The sequence below is a fragment of the Sodiomyces alkalinus genome, assembly GCF_003711515.1.
Source record: "Sodiomyces alkalinus F11 unplaced genomic scaffold SODALscaffold_3, whole genome shotgun sequence".
Classification (NCBI taxonomy): domain Eukaryota; kingdom Fungi; phylum Ascomycota; class Sordariomycetes; order Glomerellales; family Plectosphaerellaceae; genus Sodiomyces; species Sodiomyces alkalinus.
The window spans coordinates 470,646-485,257 of record NW_021167081.1 but is presented as its reverse complement, the minus strand read 5'-3'; the positions used below and the strand labels follow the sequence as shown (position 1 = coordinate 485,257).

Sequence of the window (14,612 nt, the reverse complement as noted above, 5' to 3'; positions counted from 1 at the left end):
GTTTAATTATAAAATCCACGGCGTTTCGAAGGTGTATAAGAAGGTAAGACAACGAAAAACAGACCCGACTATGTCTAACATAGAAAAAGTCCAAAAAGAGAACCTTCTCGGAGGATTTCAGGTTATTGACAAGAGTGGGATTCGAACCCACGCCTATTACTAGACTAGCACCTGAAGCTAGCGCCTTAGACCAACTCGGCCATCTTGCCTTGTGTTGCTGTTGGGCAAACAGTGTCAACTCACCTTATAAAGACAGGTTTCATTTCCGTGTGGTTGGTTGGAACAGATTTGCCGATAATGGGCGCGGGGTAGCTCCACTGCCCCCCACACTCGTAAAATAACCGTCTTGGTGTCTTGACCCCTGATCAGCCAATTCTGCCGAGGTCTGCCTCGTAAAGTGATGCTTCCATATCTCTACAAGTCGACAAACTGCCCTCCAGGAAATTATCTCTTCTTCAGGGAGTAGCAAGCTTGGATAATGCCTCTTCGTACTTAGGAAGACTCCGTCAGTATTAAACAAATCCCAGAACTATCAAGAGAAGTTTATAAGACGTCTTATTGAATCCATCTCCACATCATTCACTTCCCAAGAATTCGGTTCAAACGCTCAGGCGAAACGGTTGAACCAGCTTTACCCCTGCCCAAACTACCACGCTTCCAGCACGAATGCAACTCATCCCGCCATCCGGCAGTTTCGACTACATGTGCCGGCAAAGGCATCACTATCCTTTCGCAACCGTCCTAATGCGGATGATGATGATAGTGACCCAATAAGGACGACGACGGACGTCTGCCCACCCTTTGACCAAAACGACTTGCTTCTCGTGGATCTTCATGCAACCCGATATCTGCGGCTAAATTACCGAGAAGCCGCTTCGGTAGCTCGCCCGCCGTGGCCCGAAGCGTCCGGTACTTGTTCGACCCGGGCTTTACATATTCCACAGCGTACACGTGTAAACCCTCCCCCCCCCCCCCCCCCCCCCGGGGGGCGGACGAGGCAACAGACGGGATGACGGAGATCTGCGACTCGACTTGCTTAGTTGGAAAATCAGGTTTTCCTGAAACGTGCCGTTTATATTGGTTCCGCCCCTCGTCATTTTTTGGGTCCAGTCGAGCTCTTTTGCCGAATACTACATGCGTCTCCAAAACTTCCGTCTTCCACCCCCCTTGCCCAAGCCCTTCTAGGTGCTCCCTATAAGTGCGCGACTTACTGAAAATCTCCCCGCGGTTACCCCTGATATTCATACTTGCCAAGACCGCACCGTCGTGGTAGTGGTCCCATTTATCGCACTTTAGGCTCTACGGGCCGAGCGTGGGCTTGTCTTTTGCAACGAGTAGTGGTGTCAGATGCCTATAGCCACCTTATCGAGGTGTGATAAACCCATATTGTGTTAGACGTGTGGAGTACCTTGTTCCTATGTATCCACACTTATCTATTATAGGCCTTGTTATAACCGCCGTTGTTTAATATCTAGGCCTATTTTACCCTGGATTTTAAGCTTCAATTCAGCAAGCGGGATAGTTAGAATCAATCCTACTATTCTAGGGGTGTATATTAGATACCTATAGCCACCCTATCAAGGTATAACAAACCATATTATATCAGATATATAGAGTACCTTATTTATATTCTGATAAGTGGGTTTCGGCGTACCGTCTTAATAACAGTTTCTCTAATAGAGTTTACCTTCGATCCTTGGTTGGCCCCACGGCCCCCACCGATCGTCTTAGGCCCTTTCAACATGAAATTGACCCAGTCGGGCAATATGGAACCTTGATGTGTGTGTATATATTAGGCTGGTCTGATCTGGCCCGCGCCAGAAAAGAATCAGCCCCTGGTTCTCCTGTCGTCTCGTCTCGAACGACGTCGAACCCGTTAGCTGTATGGTAATACACCCCCTCGGCGCCTCCGTAAAACCCCGAGGCTGTTCTCTCTGCCATCGCCTAACGGTTCGTATAAACAATTCAACTTCCAAAGATGAAACCCACCGCTTTAGGCATGTCCGCCGCCCTGGCAGCGGCCCACGCGGGCTCGGCCCTCGCCGCGGTAACCGACTGCCTCGCCGCCGCCTCGGTGCCCTACTTCGACGCCGACTCGGCCGACTGGACCACCGTCATCCAGCCCTACAACCGCCGCATCCCCGGCGTGACGCCCAGCGCCGTCATCTACGCCACCGAGACGCAGCACGTGCAGGACGCCGTGCGGTGCGCCGCCGAGAACGACCTCAAGGTGTCGGTGAAGAGCGGCGGCCACAATTATGCGAACTACGGCATGGGCGGCGAGGATGGCCATGTGGTCGTGCAGCTGGACCGGATGCCCGGCGTTACTTTGCATGATGATAACACTGCTACCATCAAGGCGGGGACGAGGCTGGGTCGCGTGGCCTTGGAGCTGTTTGAGCAGGGTGGGAGGGGGATCTCGCACGGAACTTGTCCAGGGTGAGGCAGGCCCTTGTGTTGCTGTTTGCTTTCTTCTTCTTTCCTCCCTGTCCTCTGCCCTTCTCCCTTTGACTTCCCCTTTCCCTTTTTCTTCTTCTTCTTCTTCTTTTTTCTTCTTTTTTTCCCCCTTCTTGCCCCCAATACTAACAACCACCAAACAGCGTCGGCATGGGAGGCCACGCAGTCCACGGCGGCTTTGGCATGAGCTCCTACACCCACGGCCTCGCCTCCGACTGGGTCATCGGCGCCGACGTGGTCCTGGACAACGGCACCCTAGTGCACGCCTCGGCCTCCGAGAACGCGGACCTCTTCTGGGCGATTCGCGGCGCCGGCTCCTCCTTCGGCATCGTGGTCGACTTCGAGGTCGACACCTTCGAGGCCCCGCCCGAGCTGACCTGGATGACCATCGACACGGGCCTGACCACGGCCGAGGCCGCCGTCGAGGGCCTGCTGGCCTGGCAGGACTACGTTGAGAACGACATGCCGCGCGAGATGAACATGCGCATGTTCATCAGCTCGGGCGGCGCGCGGCTGGAGATCTTGTACCACGGCAACGAGGACGATGCAAGGGCCGCCATTGCGCCGCTGGAGGAGCCGCTGAGACTCAACTGGAACTCGTTCTTTAATAGGGTGGGGACGGGTGATTGGATCGCGCAGATGACGGCGTATGCGAATGGGGAGAGGCTGGACCAGTCGTACCCGTATAATGCGGTGCGTATTCCCTTTTCCTTGTTTCGTTTCCCTTCGATGGGGGCTTTTTTTTTCTCTTCCTCCCTCCTTCCCCCCCCCCCTTTTCCTTTCCCGTAACTGACCATCCGACCGAAACAGTTCGACAACATGTACGTCACTAGCCTCCTCACCAAGCACATCCCCCAAGAGGCCATGGAGTCGTTCGTCGACTACTGGTTCGTCGCTCGCAGCCGGAGCAGCAGCTTCTGGCTCCAGATGGACGCCTACGGCGGGGCCAACTCGGCCGTCACCGCCGTGTCGCCCACCGAGTCCTCGTACGCGCACCGCGACAAGCTCTGGCTGTTCCAGTTCTCCACCGGCTTCCGGGAGACCGTCCCCTTCGTGCAGGGCTTCGCCGACAGCCTCAAGGACAACCTGGCCTGCGAGGACTGGGGGCGATACATCAACTACGTCGACCCCGAGCTCAGCCGGGACCAGGCGCAGCTGCAGTACTACGCCGCCAACCTGGAGAGGCTGCAGCGTATCAAGGCCGAAGTGGATCCGAATGACCGGTTCTATTATCCGCAGTCCGTCGAGGGGGCGTGAGGGACGCGGGTTGCTGGGAAGGAAAAAAAGAAGAAAGAAAAAAGGAAGACACCATTCGACGGGGATGGGAGACATGGAGGAGAATAGGACAGAACAAACGTTTGTTTTGAATAGAACCCGTAGCCAAAAGTGGCTTTTATGCTTCTTCGCCGAAAGTAGCACCAAGTTTCGCACTCTGCTTTCTTCGCCTCGTCAAATAATCGACCTTAGGCCTCCGTCGTGAGCGGTCATCCGGCGGAATGTGGAACCGCGCATGTCGTAGGACGGATTGATGGGGCCGTCTAGGTGGGGAGGGTTCGCGTAGTCCATGCCGGCAATGGCGTCGCCGAAGACGACACGCAGGAGGCAGATGCTGTTGGAGCTCCAGCCTGCCAGGACCTGTTTCCAGTGCGACCAGAGGTGCTGGTTTTCGCTGTGTTTCCACATGCCAACATTGACGGGCTGGCCTCGGATTCGGACCATCTTGACGACGGCTTGCAGGTGCTTGTCGGCGATTTTCTTGTTGCCGGCGAAGAACTAGCAAAGGGTATCGATTAACTGTGCTCTCCGGGCGCCTAGGAAAGGCAACCAAGTGGGGGAAAAGAAAAGAAAAGAAAGAGGACATCATATGAAGGCTCACCTCTTCAGATGCCAAGGCCAGCGCCTTAATGATGGTCATATCGCCCACAGTATCACGTTCCTGGGCAATAATGGAATTCAGCTGGCGGAGACAGACAGCCTTGTACCGTAGGGCCTGCGAGTCGTAAACATCGGAGTGCTGGAGCGAAGAAAGGCTGCGGCAGGAGATTAAGAAGATCATGGCGCGCATGCCGTAGTCGGAAGCGGCGGTCTGGGTCCACGAGACACCGGTGTTGCGGCCAAATACGACCGGGCTTACACCAGTACTGTCGGGGCAAGGGAAGGCGGACAGCTCATTGAGAGTGACATGCTTGGCAACTTGTGGGAACAAATCTGTCAGTTCAAAAGTAGCACAGACCCAAAAAGACGTCCGGTGGGTGGTCGAGAGCTTACAGTGGTTCAAGAGGAAGCCCTCAAAGGGTGAGAGGGGTTGGGAGAAGCTGTGGAAGGGATCTTGGCTGGCCGGGTCGAGGAGGGATATCGGACTCGGGGAGCCGCGACGAGCAGGGTATATGGGAATAAGAGGCCAGGGGGGATCTGCAGCACCGTCGGCGGTGGCAGAGGTTGCCGGGGTTGCCGGGGTCTGCACGGTAGAATACAGCTCAGACGACGAAGACGACGACGACGAAGACCCGGAGGATGACTCGGACTCGGACGTCAAGGGTGAAGGGGGACCGGGTTTGCGTCGCGAATCTTCCTGGCGGAGCTGGACCTGGTACTGGACGACTCTCTCGCGACGCGCCTTGGAGTTACGCGCAGCATGAGAGCGGATTTGCTTGCGGTGGTTGGCGGCGTCGGCGGGCTTGGAGATGTGGACGAACTGGAAAGAGGAGGTGGACATGGCTGGCTGCTATGTTGGAGCTTTGGAGTTTTGGAACTTTTGAGTGTTGGGACGAGAATCGCAGACGAGCATTGTCCTAATTCAGCAAATGCCCAGAAGATGAGAGGCTCTTTATATCCTCGGTGCGTTCATAAGATAGACGGACAGGACTGGCGAAGGATGGAGGCATTGGAGGGAACATGATAATCACATGATACATGGAGGCTTCCGAGTGACATTGATGGATCCTACATCGTCCTGCAGGAGACGGGCGGGATGCGTTAGTCTCAATGTGGTTAGACGCATCTGCATCTGCCAATAGGAACATGATTCGGATGTGGAGATTGAGATCTCCACTATCAAGGCCAAGATGAGCATTTTCTGCATGAGGAATAGCGTACAATGTACTTCGAACGTTGTACATGTTACTCTCCGCTGTGATTACCAATTTACCAGAGGCAACTCGGCTTCGTAAGACTTATCGTGAACTACCTACCCAGTGTAGAGTCTGTACCCAATATTGACTACCTTACCTCCCCTTACTTTACGGATGAGCTAGTATCTTAATCAAGTTTACGAAGTACTTTATCAATTTGTCAGCGGCAGGATTACCTACCCGGGTTTACCGTTTGGGGGCTTGTAGGTCAGAGCCCGATGACTGGTCAGTCTGTCGACAGTCTTAGAACATTATATTGACAGAAATAGTTCTGTCCTGACTCTGGCCAGGCCAAAATCCTCCATTCGAGCTATAACCTACACCCCGCCTTCTCCCCGGTACCTAAGGTAGTCACTTCGTATTCTGTACCTGTACTACCTACCTAAGGTAGGTACCTTACTAACTGTAAGGTACCTCTACCTGCAGTTACCTCTTACGTACCTCGTATGGTGGTACGCGGAATGAGGACGAATATGGATACAATTGTGTGATGGGAGTGAAGTAAGGTACAATATATATAGGTACAGATATGCCCGGGGACGGTGGTACGGCTTTACCTTTTCCAACGCTCTGCTGCAAGTAAATAACCCAAGAGGGCCAAGACGAGACTCTTTTTCATTTTCAGTTTTTCACTCTTACTTCATACCATAGCAGGTCATATAATAACCTCCCTTCTCTCCTGTTACTATGTCAAATAGCTGGACACCAACAACGTGGGATCCGTTGACCCAAACTCATGATCTCAGCGGCAAGGTCGCCGTTGTGACCGGTAGCAAGTGAGTCCGCCTTTCGAATTTCCAGCTCGTTCCCGCCCCGCCCCGGCCGCCCCGGCCCCGAGTATCCACTTGCCAAGCCGGTCGGCCGTTGCTAAGACGGCGATTTACAAAGTTCCGGCATCGGTCGAGCGACCGTCAAGTTCCTGGCCCTGCGCGGCGCCAAGGTCTACCTCGCTACGCGGTCCGAGTCGCGCACCCGGGAGGTTATCGAGGAGCTGCGGAAAGAGAACCCTTCCATCGGCGAGGACCAGCTTCATCACCTTCTCCTCGACTTGGCGGATCTGAAGTCCATAGTGGCGGCTGCCGACGCACTTAAAGCTGCCGAGAACCGACTGGACGTCTTGAGTATGACTCCATGTCCTTTTGGCTAGTTCTGAAGTTTTCTTTTGTATTTTATGAAAGGGAATTACTGACATGTCATGCCAACTCGTAGTCAATAATGCCACCGCCATAGGCTCCGGAGAAGTGCCCGCCACTGGGTGGGAATTGCAAATCGCCGTATCGTAAGGCCTCGCTACTTCTATCCATTCCCTCCCGGATATTTCATCGTCAACCATTGAACAACCCGCTAACGCGGAAAACAGCCACGTCGGCCACTTCACCTTGACCAACCTCCTGCTCCCCCTCCTCGAAGCCGCCGCCTCCGACCCAACCTCCGACGTCCGCATCGTCAGCGTCTCCTCCATAGCCGGCAATGTCTTCCTCCCCGCATCATACGAATTCGGCTTCAATTCGCCCGCCGCCCTGCGCCGCCCCGTGCCCTACTTCCCCTGGACCTGGCGCTACCTCAGCCGCCACCTCTTCCGCACCGACATGGTGACCTACGCCATGGCCAAGACCGCCCAGGTCCTCTTCACGCGCGAGCTGCAGCGCCGCCTCGACGCCCGCGGCCTCCGCGTCCTCGCCCTCGCCGCCGCCCCCGGCACCGTCTACACGCGCGCGCTGCAGTCGACGTGGCCCGGCTGGATGGACGCGATCCTGCGTCGCCTCGCGTCGACGGTCGACCAGGGGGCTGCCAACTCGCTTTTCGCGGCCGCGGCGCCGGAGGTCCGGTCGCGCGCCGAGGCGTTTAAGGGCCGGTATATGGACCCCGTGGGGCGGGTGAGGGAGTTGCACCCTGTCGAGAGGAATGCGGAGCAGGTTGCTGGGTTGTGGGATGTTACCGAGAGGGAGGTGAATGCGGAGTTGGCCAAGGCTGGGCTTCCTGGGTTGTTGCCTTGGTAGGAGTGGGGTGGGTGTAGCTGAAAGGAGGGGGCGAACTCTGATATCTTGTAAATTGTGTCGTGGTGCCATGAGATCGTGTACACCGTGTTTCGTAGTGCAAATTAATATGTATTCCTCTGTAGTCGCTGCACTCCCATCGCGACTCGGAAGCTCAAAATTGCTGTGCTCCTTTTTCCCAAGTATATATCGGAACACCATCCCCCCCCTTCCCAACATCTCACTCAGCGCTGCTCACAGCCTCGCCAACAGCCGCCACAACCACCTCCTCCTCACGTTTATGGTACCTAGAGGCAGCCATACCCGTAGCGACAACCAAATCAAGATCAATCACATGCGGCGGCACAAAGAGCTCAAACCCGGGCCCCTTGTACCCGTACCCGTCCCTGACCTTCCTCCTATACCGGGCGAGCATTACGCCCCACCCATCGACCAGGACGAGGTCGCTGCTAAACTCGGAGCGCTCCTTCCACTTGAGCTCGGGCGCGGCGGGGCCGTAGCGGAAAGCGTGGCTGCCGGACAGGAGGTGGGGGCGGGCCATGCGGAAGGGGTGGCCGCGGAGGGTGAGGTCGAGCTTGGAGGAGAGGGAGTGGAACTTGACGGCGGCGAGCGGGGTGCAGTCCGGGTTCTGCAGGCGGGGGTCGGCGTGGCGCAGCTCGAGGAGGTTTTGGTCTTGCATGTAGAAGACCATGTAGATCGGGTAGCTGTGGCCGGTGGACGGGTCGGTGCGGTCTATGGTGGTTGTGGTGGTGCCTTTGCGCTTGTTGATGCGAAGGACCTCGTAGACGGGCTGGTCTTGGCTTGAGCCTGATAGGAGGTCCATAGCTGTGTTTGATTGAGGGAGAGCGGATATAGGAAGATATATATGAGATAGGAGGCGGATTAGAGGTTATGAATGAGATTATAGACCAAGGGATGAAGTCCTGGGATGGCAATGGATTATGGATACGGGGTATTGCAAGTTCAAGTCGGTGATGACACGGGATAGATGTGATGGGCTTTTAAACCGCGATGGAGAGATGCTGCGTTGGTAGTCATAATGGGCCACAATGCAGAGCAATGGATATTTTATAGATGTTTTGTTTCCCGCGTATATGAAGGGATTCACGGTTGAGACACAGTGACACTGCCGCGGAGGAATTGATAAGATACGGCCCAAGCCTCACGGAGCCCCCATTTTCGTTAAGTGGGTCCGTACCATACGCGTATTTTGGCACGAAACACGCAAAGCACAGAGCAGTCGACGGACGCACAGGCCACAAGAAGGGACATTATGCATGACGACATCAGAAATGGTCCAATAGTCTAATGGTTAGGACATGGGATTCTGATTCCCAGGGTCCAGGTTCGATTCCTGGTTGGACCTTGTCATATTTCTTTTTTTCTTTTCTTCTTTTCTTCTTTTCTTCTTTTCTTCTTTTCTTCTTTTCTTCTTTTCTTCTTTTCTTCTTTTCTTCTTTTCTTCTTTTTTCTTCTTTTTTCTTCTTTTTTTTTTCTTCTTTTCTTCTTTTCTTCTTTTCTTCTTTTCTTCTTTTTTCTTCTTTTTTCTTCTTTTTTTTCCTATTTTTTTTTCTCCTTTCGTTTCTCTCCTTCATTTTGTAGTTGTTGTAGTGCATTTCTTGACAATCTGAAAAGACTGCATCGTCCGCCTTGCAGCGTCAGGTCTTGAGACCTCGAGAGGAACTTGATAGTAGCCCCTCCTCGTACCGTTGCACGCCCTGTAAGTGGAACCAAACAACGAGCTCGCATGAAGTCATTAATACATGTCCACCCACAAATCGTATGGTTGCACGGAATGTACCAGCTCAGACCACTTTTTCCGTTACGGAAAGGTTGTCTACCGCGGCCTTACCCGAATAGGATTAGTCTCATAAGCTATCGAAATCCGTTTCAGGTCCCACAGTGCCCACAGTGTACTTCCATCCAATGGCGGGCCTTGACTCTGCCACGGCGACCCACATCCACCCCAGATCCACCGTGACCCTGAAAGCTTTTTCCTCTGTCAGCACAGCACAGCCAGGACGCACTCAAGCCTTTTGGGCTCCGGTCAGCCTGGGAAACACAACCACCCGCAACGACCCTGGTGTGTTCCTGTCCTGTCTTAGATCCTTTTGGATTCTTAGCCTTGGGGGCTGGGCATGACATGGAAAACCGCAACACCTTCCTCCACCAATCACGACTTTCACCAGAGCTCGTGATGGTAACGCAACACCTTTCTTGGCATCATCACCATCACCATCACCATCGCAGAGCCGCGAAATGCGCTCATTTATCATTATATTCCCGCGACGTAATGCGCTAGCTTTATTGCCTCTAGCTTCTGCTCCCACCTTCGACTACTCACGAGTCCCGAGACCGAATCCCGAACCTGCCGAACAGAACGACACGGCCACTCCTCTCAGCATTCCCCAACCGAGAAACCAGCATTGACGTCGAGAAGTGTAGTGGTCGAGGTCGGTGCCGTTCCGTCATCTTACCATTCGGCCTGATCGCTTCCCGTCCGTCCCGATGCATGGCTCCGTTCCCTCCCACCGCACCCGTCCCATCTTTGACGATGGCCCCGGCACGTCGGCCTCCTGGCGCCCGAGGGCCTTCCACGTCTACCGCCGCCAGCTCCAGCGTCATCTCCCCCTCGCCGCCCTCACCACCGGCGTCCTCACCTTCCTCATGATCCTATACCTCCTCTTCTTCGCCCGCCATACCGAGGAGAACCCCCCTCCGCTGACCCCTCCACCCCCCTACGACGACGGCCCCGGCCGGCCCGAGTTCTACCCCTGGGACACCACGAGCCTGTTCCACCCGGTCAGGATGTACGCCAAGGGCAAGACCGCCGACGACCTCTGCCCCTCGTTCCCGCACCACCTACTACAGCAGTCGATCCAGCCCGTCCTCAAGATCGGCCACGCCGACGTCGGCAAACCCCCCCTGGAAGCCCAGCTCGCCAGCGCCTCCGCCTGCCTGGAGGACCTCCTCATCTTCTCCGACCTCGACGAGCACGACTTCCCGGGGAACCGCTCCGCCTACGACGTCCTCGCCGACCTGCCCGCCGCGTACGCCCGCCACGCCGACTTCGGCAACTACACCTACATGCGCCAGCTGCGCGACGCCGGCACCCTCGACGTCGACGACGCCGCCACCGCCGCCATCCGCGGCTGGGCCATCGACAAGTACAAGTTCCTCCCCATGGTCGAGCGCGCCTGGGCCATGCGCCCGCACCGCGACTGGTACGTCTTCTACGAGACCGACACCTACGTCTCGTGGGACAACACGTTCCGCTTCCTCGCCAACCTGGACCCGGACGCACCGCTCTACATCGGCAGCCCCAGCCCCGGCCGCACCGTGCCGGATACCGACCACGTCACCTGGTTCGCCAACGGGGGGCCCGGCTTCGTCCTCAGCCGGGGCGCGATGCGACGCTTCCTCGCCCGCAAGGTCGGCGAGCAGGGGGATTTCCTGGAGGCTCCGCAGAGTCATCGCTGGCCTGACCTGCTTGATATTGACTGCTGCGGCGACTCCGTCCTCGGCTGGGCCCTTTGGACCGCGGGGGTGCCTCTTGTCGGATTTTGGCCCTTGTTCAACCCGGACCCGCTCCACGCCGTGGGCTTTGACGAGGACCACTGGTGCCAGCCCGTGCTGACGCTGCATAAAACGAAGCCGGAAGACATGATGGAGTTGTGGCGGTGGGAGCATATCAACCGGCAGCAGCATGTAAGTTTTTTCTTTCTTTTTTCTTCTTCTTTTCTCTCTTGCTCTTCTTGGCTCTTCTTTCTTTTCTCTTCTTTTTCTTCCTGAGCAGTAGGCTAATCCGGACATGGCCCACCCCTCTAGAAACCTCTTCTCTACCGCGACCTGTACCAGTTCTACCACCCCGGCCAAATCGAGACACGCGCCGACTGGGACAACAGCGACCCCAAAGCATGGGAAGCCCCCGAAACGGTGGACTCGTTCGAAGCATGCGGCGTGGCGTGCGGCCAGAACCCGGAATGCTTCCAGTGGAACTGGCACGGGGGCAAGTGCCGACTCATACGCTCCATCCGGCACGGTTTCCCTCGGGCCGCTGACAGACCCGACGAAAACGGCCAGGGGGGCGGCGCGTATATGAGCGGATGGGCGAGCGAGAGGATTGCTGCCTGGCGCTCGGCGAGGACGTGTGATGTGGTTGGGTGGGTGAGGCCCAGCATTACGAGGATATTCTAGATTTTACGACTCTTGGGCTGGATTCCTCCCTGCCTTACTATTTTTGCATGTATGGATAGCATGGGACGCATGTTGGACAGATGCTTGGGATAAGAGCGTGGGATTTACATGTATATATATGTCCATATATGGCGTCTGATGATACTATTTTTTGAAGTTTTATGTCTATGAATAATAATAAAAACGAAAGGCGCTTAAGACGTACAGCTCGCTACCATTCTTGTTGCCTCCTTACTGGCAGTCTTTCAAACTATTCGAAAAGGTGTGACGGAGTCATGGTGAGCATCGCACAGGGACACACCGAGGTGAGGATGGTACACCGAGCTGTGGGGTTATAAGGATAAGATAAGGTAGCTCACCTGAAGGTACGTACCGTGCTATCGGTGCGTTAGCCACGAACTTATCTTATCGCTGTCAACGTGAGTACGTACTCCGTATCGTTCGTCAATGGATTGAGCCTCGATTCGAGCTCCGAGCTGCGTCTCCCTTCGACCTTCGACATCACCAATTCTGACTACATTACACCCAACACAGACCGCTCTTGATATATCGCATCTCCCACAATGAGCCATGCCGTCCGAACCGCGCACCACCCCGCTACTGCTCCCACAGAACCGCAGGCTCCGTCACCTCCAGGGCATCTTCCTGCGCCACCTGAGCTTCGTCCCGTCGAGAGGCCGAACCGCCGACGACTCTGATGCCTCCCTCACAGCGTCGCCGACCAAGAAGAAACTGCTCGACGCCCTCGGCGATGGCCCGAAGCTCCAGCACTCGCAATCCACCGAGAGCCTGCGTCCCATGGCACGACGAAGGAGCACCACCACCGCTTGGCACCAGGACAAGGAGAGCCCCGAGTCGGAGCAGAAGAAGCTCGAAGCCTTCTTTGACAGTAAAATGGCCGATGCTTTCTTCTCTCTGCATGCCGAGGGAGAGGAGGAGCCTATCTATATCAGCGAGACGTTGGAGAGGCGTAGTGTACGTTTGTTTTTACCCATCTTCGTCACGTTTCTGTTACACGAATTGGTTCCCTTTCTCTCCCCATACTCTCTCATGGCTGATCCATAAGATACAACGCTAGAACTTCAACTTTCTCTTCTTCGACCTCTCCCACCATGGGGGCGTAGTCACCCGAGCATCGACACTCACAGTCAAAGTCTGGGCGAGACGACCCGTCGGCCATCAAGACTGGTTCCTCCACCAGGAAGCCATCGTCGACCTACGGTCCCTCAACTTCCTCGGCACCCTGGCCGGTCAACGGCTCCCGCCGAATGCCCTCATCTTCCACCTCCACGACGGAGTATACTCCCTCGACCTCCCGGGGAAGTCTCCCCGGCCGCGAGAGGGCCCGACCCTCCTCACGTCGTCGTACAACTCGCTCATGAAGTTGGCGACCCTCGACGCCTCCATCCAAGACGCCCTAGCCACGCAAGAGCAGGTCACCGCGCAAATCAACGACATTCTCGAAAAGCAACCCAAAGACGAAGCCCCGATGGCCCAGGAGAAAGTCAAGCTGGGCCACAAATACATAGCCCAGGTCACCCGGAGCCTGAAAGCCGCCCGCAGGAAACGCGACGAACTGCAAGCCTCGCTCCAGGCCAGGCGGGAAGCCATCGCCGCCGGCCGCGAAGCCCAGACGAAGGCCGAGACGGACATTTCCAACGCCCGCGAGAAGCTCGCCGACGCGAAGGCCCTGCTCGCCGCCACCCAGCAGCAGATCCGCGGCCAGCGCCGTCGCATCTGCGGCGACTTGTCCTCCATCTTCCCCATCACCCCGTCTCCCTCGGGCGCCGTGCTCTCCTTCGACATATGCGGCCTGCCCCTCCCAAACACGACCTACGATTCCGCCTCGTCCAGACCCGCCGACGACGACCGCATTTCCGCCGCCCTCGGCTACGTCGCCCTCCTCACCCACCACCTGCAATTCTACCTCTCCGTGCCGCTCCCATACCCCATCGTCCCTTATGGCTCGCGGTCCAACATCCGCGACGACATTTCCCTCCTCGCCGACACCCCGCGGTCCAGCAAGTCCAGCACCAGCACCAGCAGCACCAGCGCCACCTCCTCCATCGCCTCCTCCTACGCCGCCACTCGCCGCCCGCTCCTCCCCCCCGGGACATACCCATACCCATACTCATACCCATCCTCCGCCTCCTCCTCCTCCTCCTCCTCCTCCTCCGCCGGTTCGAACCACCCCGCCCGCGACTTCCCCCTCTACCTCCCCCGCGGCGGGTCGACAGCCGCCCACTTCCGCTTCGACTACGCCTGGTTCCTCCTCAACAAGGACGTCGAATCCCTCTGTGCCTCGCAGGCCCTCCGCGTCGTCGACATCCGCCACACCCTCCCCAACCTGAAATACCTCCTCTACATCTGCAGCGCGGGCTCCGACGAGGTCCCGCAGCGCAAGCGCGGCGGCGTGCGCGGGCTTTGGGCCGGGCGGCTGCACGGTCGTCTTCCCCTGCCTGATCCCGTGAGGGATGATGATCCCAGTGTGGATGGGAGTAGTAGCGCGGGGGCGAGTCGACGGGGGAGTCCGAATGGCGAGACGGGGGGGCGGGGCCCTGGAAGGGGGGGTGGTACTACTGTTTCGGCTTCGGGGGCTGAGGCTGATTCTGGGGTGGCTGGGTTCGGGTTTGACGAGGCGGATATGAAGGTTTCGTTGCGGACGAAGGGGTTTCGCGAGAATGTCGGCGGTTGAAGGGGAGAAGAAAAAAAAAGAAAAAAAGAAAAAAAGGCATACTGGTGATGATGATGCAGGCGGAAGACGGCTTTCGCATTCCCTTCTATGCGACGGGAGCAGTATTGAATATTGAGGAGATACCCCCATTACAGT

The 14,612-nt window shown here is 56.5% G+C and overlaps 6 protein-coding genes and 2 non-coding genes across 8 annotated transcripts; 5 read left to right on the top strand and 3 right to left on the bottom strand.

The window, feature by feature from the left end:
* Nucleotides 1–126: 126 nt before the first annotated feature.
* Nucleotides 127–209, bottom strand: SODALDRAFT_t79. The gene has a single exon. It is a non-coding gene; the product is annotated as a tRNA-Leu (tRNA).
* Nucleotides 210–2,628: 2,419 nt separating this feature from the next.
* SODALDRAFT_331736 (hypothetical protein) lies at nucleotides 2,629–3,867 on the top strand. Its single transcript, XM_028611526.1, has 2 exons — nucleotides 2,629–3,150; nucleotides 3,268–3,867. The coding sequence occupies exons 1-2, from the start codon at nucleotides 2,641–2,643 to the stop codon at nucleotides 3,712–3,714; spliced, it is 957 nt and encodes a 318-aa protein (XP_028467436.1). The 5' UTR covers nucleotides 2,629–2,640; the 3' UTR covers nucleotides 3,715–3,867.
* On the bottom strand, nucleotides 3,811–5,340 carry SODALDRAFT_134489 (hypothetical protein). The gene is made up of 3 exons (XM_028606736.1): nucleotides 4,726–5,340; nucleotides 4,334–4,650; nucleotides 3,811–4,230 (listed from the first exon to the last, which is right to left on the bottom strand). The coding sequence occupies exons 1-3, from the start codon at nucleotides 5,171–5,173 to the stop codon at nucleotides 3,907–3,909; spliced, it is 1,089 nt and encodes a 362-aa protein (XP_028467435.1). The 5' UTR covers nucleotides 5,174–5,340; the 3' UTR covers nucleotides 3,811–3,906.
* An 827-nt stretch (nucleotides 5,341–6,167) lies between these two features.
* On the top strand, nucleotides 6,168–7,786 carry SODALDRAFT_331733 (NAD(P)-binding protein). The gene is made up of 4 exons (XM_028611525.1): nucleotides 6,168–6,364; nucleotides 6,477–6,709; nucleotides 6,798–6,867; nucleotides 6,949–7,786. The coding sequence occupies exons 1-4, from the start codon at nucleotides 6,276–6,278 to the stop codon at nucleotides 7,586–7,588; spliced, it is 1,032 nt and encodes a 343-aa protein (XP_028467434.1). The 5' UTR covers nucleotides 6,168–6,275; the 3' UTR covers nucleotides 7,589–7,786.
* A 19-nt stretch (nucleotides 7,787–7,805) lies between these two features.
* SODALDRAFT_358038 (hypothetical protein) lies at nucleotides 7,806–8,857 on the bottom strand (the record flags this gene model as incomplete). The annotated part of the gene is made up of 4 exons (XM_028614061.1): nucleotides 7,806–8,410; nucleotides 8,495–8,607; nucleotides 8,694–8,746; nucleotides 8,819–8,857. 4 exons carry the CDS (start codon nucleotides 8,855–8,857, stop codon nucleotides 7,806–7,808), a joined length of 810 nt encoding a protein of 269 aa, XP_028467433.1.
* A 22-nt stretch (nucleotides 8,858–8,879) lies between these two features.
* SODALDRAFT_t91 lies at nucleotides 8,880–8,951 on the top strand. Its single transcript has one exon. It is a non-coding gene; the product is annotated as a tRNA-Gln (tRNA).
* Nucleotides 8,952–9,629: 678 nt separating this feature from the next.
* SODALDRAFT_331731 (hypothetical protein) lies at nucleotides 9,630–11,976 on the top strand. Its single transcript, XM_028611524.1, has 2 exons — nucleotides 9,630–11,293; nucleotides 11,414–11,976. The coding sequence occupies exons 1-2, from the start codon at nucleotides 10,094–10,096 to the stop codon at nucleotides 11,780–11,782; spliced, it is 1,569 nt and encodes a 522-aa protein (XP_028467432.1). The 5' UTR covers nucleotides 9,630–10,093; the 3' UTR covers nucleotides 11,783–11,976.
* Nucleotides 11,977–12,208: 232 nt separating this feature from the next.
* Nucleotides 12,209–14,592, top strand: SODALDRAFT_134440 (hypothetical protein). The gene is made up of 2 exons (XM_028606735.1): nucleotides 12,209–12,757; nucleotides 12,861–14,592. The coding sequence occupies exons 1-2, from the start codon at nucleotides 12,353–12,355 to the stop codon at nucleotides 14,475–14,477; spliced, it is 2,022 nt and encodes a 673-aa protein (XP_028467431.1). The 5' UTR covers nucleotides 12,209–12,352; the 3' UTR covers nucleotides 14,478–14,592.
* The last annotated feature ends 20 nt before the right edge of the window (nucleotides 14,593–14,612 follow it).